This window comes from Rhinoraja longicauda, chromosome 17 (assembly GCF_053455715.1).
Source record: "Rhinoraja longicauda isolate Sanriku21f chromosome 17, sRhiLon1.1, whole genome shotgun sequence".
NCBI classification, from domain to species: domain Eukaryota; kingdom Metazoa; phylum Chordata; class Chondrichthyes; order Rajiformes; family Arhynchobatidae; genus Rhinoraja; species Rhinoraja longicauda.
The window spans coordinates 372,553-379,342 of record NC_135969.1 but is presented as its reverse complement, the minus strand read 5'-3'; the positions used below and the strand labels follow the sequence as shown (position 1 = coordinate 379,342).

Here is a 6,790-nt window from a genome sequence, read left to right as displayed (position 1 = left end):
TGTTCCTTGCCAGTTTTCCCTCATAATCTATTTTCCCTTTCCTAATCAAGCCCTTTGTCCTCCTCTGCTGGACTCTGAATTTCTCCCAGTCCTCTGGTATGCTACTTTTTCTGGCTAATCTGTATGCTTCATCTTTTGTTTTAATACTATCCTTGATTTCCCTTGTTAGCCACGGATGCACTACCTTTCCTGGTTTGTTCTTTTGCCAAACTGGGATGAACACTTGTTGTAGTTCATCCATGCGACCTTTAAATGCCTTCCATTGCATGTCCACCGTCAACCCTTTCAGCATCAATCGCCAGTCTATCTTGGACAATTCACGCCTCACACCCTCAAAGTTACCTTTCTTTAAGTTCAGAACACTTGTTTCTGTATCGACTTTGTCACACTCCATCCTAATGAAGAACTCTACCATATTATGATCACTCTTGCCCAAGGGGCCTCGCACAACAAGACTGCTAACTAACCCTTCCTCATTACTCAGTTTTCATAGTGGAAGACATGACATCATTGTGTGCCTACAATCCTGGAGAGTCAGGGAGTGAAGATTAGTAAGGAGAAGGAGCTTGGAAAATTGAAAGGTCTGATGGTGGATAAGTTACCTGCATAAGCGACTGCATCCCAGGGTTTGGAAGGAGGTGGCCTCAGAGAATATAAAGGCACTAGTTGTGATATTTCAAGAATTACTAGAGTTAGGAGTGGTTCGTGAAGATTACAAAATTGCGAATATTACCCCGCTGTACAAGGAGGGAGCAAAGCAGAAGATCGGAAACTGGAGGCCGATTAGCCTGACTTCGGTGGTTGGTAATATTTTAGAATCCATTATAAAGGATGGGATTACGCAGTACTTAGATGTTCACGATAAACTCGGCCGTTGTGAAGGGAAGATCTTGCCTGACGAATCTGCTGGAGTTCTTTGAGGAAGTTAGTAGCAGGACGGACAGAGGGGAGCTTGTAGATGTTGTTCTCCTAGATATTCAGAAGGCCTTCGACAAGGTGCCACACGTCAAGTTGCTAGGGAAGTTGAGCGGCAGTGGGATTAAAGGGAAGGTACTAGCATGGATACCGGGTGGGCGGGATGGCAAAAGACAAAGAGTTGCAATAAAAGGCGCGTTTTCAGCTTGGCTACCAGTGACTAGTGGAGTTCAGAAAGGGGTCGCCTCCTCACATTGTATATTAATGATTTGGATAAGGGGATTGAAGGCTTTGTGGCCAAATTTGCAGATAATGCCAAGATAGGTGGAGGGGCTGATAGTGTAGAGGAAGCACGGACCTCAAGGACTTGGACAGGCTAGGAGAGTGGGCAGAAAGTGGGAGATGAAATTGAGTATTGCACATTGCGGAGTCATGCATCTTAGTAATAAGAATAAAGGCCTAGTTTGTTTTCTAAATTGGGAGTGAATCCAGAAACGGTTGTGCAAAAGGACATGGGAATGTGTTGCAGGCTTCCATAAAGTTAATTTGCAAGTCGAACTGGTAGTAAGGAAGGCAAAGTTAATGCTAGCATTCATATCATGAGGACTGGAATACAAAACTAAAAGAGAATGCCGAACAACACCGATTTACCGAGTTTGTTTGTTCAGTGATTGTGGATAATTCGAGTTAAAATTACGTCGACAGTCGTCCCTCGTGGATTTCTCCCAGGTCTAAATAAAAGCGCACTGTTCTCAATCGCCTCAGACGGTCACAGATCTAGCTTTAGCAACCTCTATAGACATTGAAGTCATGGAAACAGCCAAAATCATTTCACACTGGCTGGAAGTGCTGAGGATCAAAAATGTTTTTCGGGCGATTCAAAGTGTTTACTATCCGTTGCTCGCAGCGGTTAGCGTTCCTGGTAAGCATCGATGTCTAGGATTGCCTCTGCGTGATTATTATACACCGATATATATCTATTGTCGAGCACATTGCAGCAATGTTCTCGTTGTACGCTTGGATCTCGGTACAAATATAGTATCCTGTAGCATTCGGTTGTCAATGTGCTGTTTCATTTTAACAATTACTTACTGCATAAAAGCACCGTTTCACGTTCTGCAGACTTGATGACTAAATATTCAGCTACTAATTCTACAACTTCCACCATGACCATTCCCTCATTGTCCATGTCTTCCAATCCATCCACATTATTCCTCTCATATTCCCGCCGCTTCTGCATTCAATTGATTCTATTTGTTGTTGCAAGAACCCGTCCATCCGCAGTTACCTCAATTAATCGCACTATTTACAGTTCATTTCCCAAGTCTTTTGCTCAAACTCGCAGTGCCAGCGTTGTTCTTCCTCCCATTACCCGAGATTCGAGGGAGACCGGGTGTGGAAAGATATGTTCCGGGCGGACGGTGCGCGGTGAAGTTTCACCAGTTAATTCTTGGAATTGAGGAGTGCCTTATCAAAGTTGGCACGGGGTATTCGAACAATGAGCTCTATTGCATTGAGATTTTTTATTTACATATATATACACACAATCACACACACATATGTATATTCATTACGGGTATGTGATTGTGAAATATGCGAGACCAGGAGTGAACAATGCCAAGGTCACGGAGGGAATTCTGGAAAGGAATGCACTAGTATATCTTAACGCAGAGGGCAGGGATATATTGTAAATTATGTTGCAGAGGCAGCGTAGACGCAGACAGCAATGATATTCAACACATAGATCGGTGGCTTTAAGTTTTCAGGATATGAAAACCAATTGATAGCAAATCAGACCGTATCTTATCGCTTGGCGAACCTGACGTGAGTCACAGAATAGTCGAAACTATCTTCGAGTTCATTGCTGGTGTTGTGAAAGGTAACATTCCCAGCTAAATCCCATGGCCCTCCATAATTCATCTGCATTAATGAATTGAGCAGCAGCAGAAATCTACAAACGATGATAGTTTTATGCCACTACGTGCTTCCGTGCGTAATTCGTTGCTGTAGCTTTCTGTTTCAGGGCCTTTTATATCAGGGGATAGATATATATCTGTTACTTTCATGGTAAACGGGTGTAAGTACTTACTTTAGATAATAATGCATGTTCTACTGTTCCAGATAATTGGTTGTTTATTCTCTGAGCATGGTATGTACCTCAGCAGGTGAAATGTTGTTGAAAATTAGGGGATGTAGATTTCTCATCATTTTCTCCAATTCAATCACATGTTTACAGTGAACGTCATGACGATTGCCATCCTGTCCCGAGGAAGGTGTGGGCTGTCAACGTGCGTAACCCGCTACCTGGTGGCTATGGCGGCGGCCGATCTGCTGATTGTCATTCTGGACCTGATATTGAGGCATATTCCCATTCTCTATTGGAAGGAGTTCCGCTTTGTGCAGTCAATCCCCGTGTGCAATATCCACGCCGCCCTGCTCTTCGCCGCCACAGATTGTTCTGTCTGGTTCACTGTTGCTTTCACCTTTGATCGTTTCATCGCCATTTGTTGCCGGAAGTTCAAAAGTAAATATTGCACCGAGAGAACAGCGGTGGTTGTTCTAGGGACAGTTACTCTGCTGAGTTGTGTAAAGAATATTTTCTGGTACTTTATGTTGACAGGTAGATACTTGTTGATGACCAATCCCTGGTTTTGTGCAGTAGAGCAAAAGGTTTATTCTTCAGAGGTCTGGGCAGCAATAGAGTTTCTTCATTATATAATCACCCCGGGAGTCCCGTTTGTTATTATCCTGTTGCTCAACTGTTTAACCGTTCAGCACATTGTAGCTGTGAGCAGAGCGCGGAAGAGACTCCGAGATCAGAACAAGAGGGACTGTGGTCAGAGTCCCAGAGACCCAGAGATGGAGAGCCGAAGAAAATCCATCATTTTGCTGTTAGTTATTTCCGGGAATTTCATAGCCCTGTGGTCATTGTATGTCGTTTATGTCATCTGCAAACGAGTGGTGTTGCTGGGTTACAAGTCTGCAGACGTCAATATTTTTGTGGAGCAAATTGGATTCATGCTGCAGCTACTCAGCTGCTGCACAAACACCGGCATTTATGCCGTGACTCAAAGTAAGTTCAGAGAGGAAGTGAAGAAAGCGGTGACACGTCCCTTCACTGTACTTGGGCAATGCGTTAAATAACGGAAAGTCCCGCAGTCTCACAACGCGATGTCTCCTCATTTTCTCCCCTGTGCACTGACGAAGAGCCGCCATTGTTCACTGTTTTTCCCTCGGGGTGTTTTGTTGCGCTAAGGCCAATGTTCGATCTGAACTCTGTATACTTGGGCCGTTGAGTCTTCTTCTCAACCTAAGTTCAGACAACATTCCCTCCCTTTTACCGGAGTTTGGATTCATATTCAAACGTTGTGCTGCGGCAGTTCCGCACACACGCGCGGTGACCCCGGCAGACAGCAGGGAGTGGCTTTGGTTACACTGAACACCATATAATAACCATATAACCATATAACAACTACAGCACGGAAACAGGCCCGTTCGGCCCTACCAGTCCACGCCGACCACTCTCCCTGACCTAGTCTCATCTACCTGCACTCAGACCATAACCCTCTAATCCCCTCTTATCCATATACCTATACAATTTACTCTTAAATAATAAAATCGAGCCTGCCTTCACCACTTCCACCGGAAGCCCATTCCATACAGCCACCACCCTCTGAGTAAAGAAGTTCCCCCTCATGTTACCCCTAAACTTTTGTCCCTCAATTCTGAAACTATGTCCCCTTGTTGGAATCTTCCCCACTCTCAAAGGGAAAAGCCTACCCACGTCAACTCTGTCCGTCCCTCTCAAAAATTTTAAAACCTCTATCAAGTCCCCCCTCAACCTTCTACGCTCCAAAGAATAAAGACCCAACCTGCTCAACCTCTCTCTGTAGCTTAAGTGCTGAAACCCAGGCAACATTCTAGTAAATCTCCATTTTGTCGACATCCTTCCTATAATTTGGCGACCAGAACTGCACACCATACTCCAGATTCGGCCTCACCAATGCCTTGTACAATTTTAACATTACATCCCAACTTCTATACTCGATGCTCTGATTTATAAAGGCAAGCATACCAAACGCCTTCTTCACCACCCTATCCACATGAGATTCCACCTTCAGGGAACAATGCACAGTTATTCCCAGATCCCTCTGTTCCACTGCATTCCTCAATTCCCTACCATTTACCCTGTACGTCCTATTTTGATTTGTCCTACCAAAATGCAGCACCTCACACTTATCAGCATTAAACTCCATCTGCCATCTTTCAGCCCACCCTTCCAAAAGGCCCAAGTCTCTCTGTAGACTTTGAAACTCTACTTCATTATTAACTACATTTCTTCAATGTATTCTACTAATATTGTGGTTAATAACCTATTGAATTCTTCTGTATAATATAATATCTATGTGAAATATGTACATAGACAGTAATGCCGCTGCAAGTAAGAACTTTATTTTGTATTGCCTGTGCCTGTTTCTCTGGGTCTGGTTCAGAAGCATAAGTGAAAATCAGACTCGAGCTTCCCTCGAAAATTATATCAATATCGATTGTTCTAAATTTCTCCGAGTCCTTCGGGTTGCTGCTTCCTCCGACCAATTTATTTGCCTCTTCCTTGGATTTAACACTATCCTTGATTTCCCTCGTTCGCCACGGTTGAGCCGCCTTCCTCGTTTTATTTTTTCGTCAGATAGCGATGAACATTTTTTGGAGTTCATCCATTTGGTGGTCAGCGAGTCTCTGAAAACTTGGTTTGAATTCAATCGTTAGCACCTCTGAGAGCACACAGATCGATATTGATATAATTTTCGAGGGAAGCTCGAGTCTGATTTTCACTGTGTCTCCTCCACAGCCCAACAGTTCTAGGTCCAACGGTTCTTGCCCCACGGCCCCACAACTGTCTGCTGACCCCGAACCAGATGTCTCGCCTGCTGCTTCGCCTCCCTGGCTGCTGCCGAGGTCTCTTTCGTCACCCTCAACATTGAGCAGACCTGCTGTGTCACTCCCTTCTCCTATTCAATCCTCGGAGAGGGAAGGTGACGGCTGGTACCGTACGCGCGCAGGCTGCATCTGCAAGCCGAACGCGAAGTACAATGACTAGTACAAGCACCGTGTTTGAACTGTCGGTGAGCTGTCTTCTCACTTGCAGCTCTCGGCGCACAGTAACGCAACATAAAGTGCCCTCCCCCTATATTGGTGTTTCCCCATATACTCCACTATATGTTTGTTTAATTATGATCTGTTTCTTTAAAAGGACGTAGAACAACCATATTTATCTCTGTCTATATAACCTTCACCACATATCCTATGCATGATACACATTCCACTATGTAATCCAGTCCAGGATTTAGGTCGGACTGGAGTCACTGATATAGTTAGCTTGTTACTTGTTCCCTTGGTCGTTAGTCTGTGAGCTGAAGCGAGAAACGCAACAGTATGTATCACTCACTCTGCATGGGTTTCATAAATGGTCCAGGAGCGGGGTCTAGTTGCGGGGGCGGGGTCCAGGAGCGGGGGCGGGGTCTAGGGGCGGGGTCCAGGAGCGGGGGCGGGTCCAGGAGCGGGGGCTGGGTCTAGGGGCGGGGTCTAGTTGCGGGGTCTAAGAGCGGGGGCGGGGTCTAGGGGCGGGGTCCAGGAGCGGGGGCGGGGTCTAGGGGCGGGGTCCAGGAGCGGGGGCGGGGTCCAGGAGCGGGGTCTAGTTGCGGGGGCGGGGTCTAGGGGCGGGGTCCAGGAGCGGGGGCGGGGTCTAGGGGCGGGGTCCAGGAGCGGGGGCGGGGTCCAGGAGCGGGGTCTAGTTGCGGGGGCGAGGTCTAGGGGCGGGGTCCAGGAGCGGGGGCGGGGTCTAGGGGCGGGGTCCAGGAGCGGGGGCGGGGTCTAG

At 46.5% G+C, this 6,790-nt stretch overlaps 1 protein-coding gene across 1 annotated transcript; it reads left to right on the top strand.

The window, feature by feature from the left end:
* Positions 1-1,725: 1,725 nt before the first annotated feature.
* On the top strand, positions 1,726-6,790 carry LOC144601991 (putative G-protein coupled receptor 139). The gene is made up of 4 exons (XM_078414675.1): positions 1,726-1,837; positions 3,152-4,035; positions 5,765-6,000; positions 6,535-6,790. Exons 1-4 carry the CDS (start codon positions 1,726-1,728, stop codon positions 6,788-6,790), a joined length of 1,488 nt encoding a protein of 495 aa, XP_078270801.1.

Coding starts and splice junctions, on each gene's coding strand:
- LOC144601991 (XM_078414675.1), top strand. CDS start 1,726: ATGGAAACAGCCAAAATCATTTCACACTGGCTGGAAGTGCTGAGGATC. Junction 4,036..5,764: donor CGGTGACACGTCCCTTCACT/GTACTTGGGCAA, acceptor TCTCCTCCACAG/CCCAACAGTTCTAGGTCCAA. Junction 6,001..6,534: donor ATCTGCAAGCCGAACGCGAA/GTACAATGACTA, acceptor GGCGGGGTCTAG/GGGCGGGGTCCAGGAGCGGG.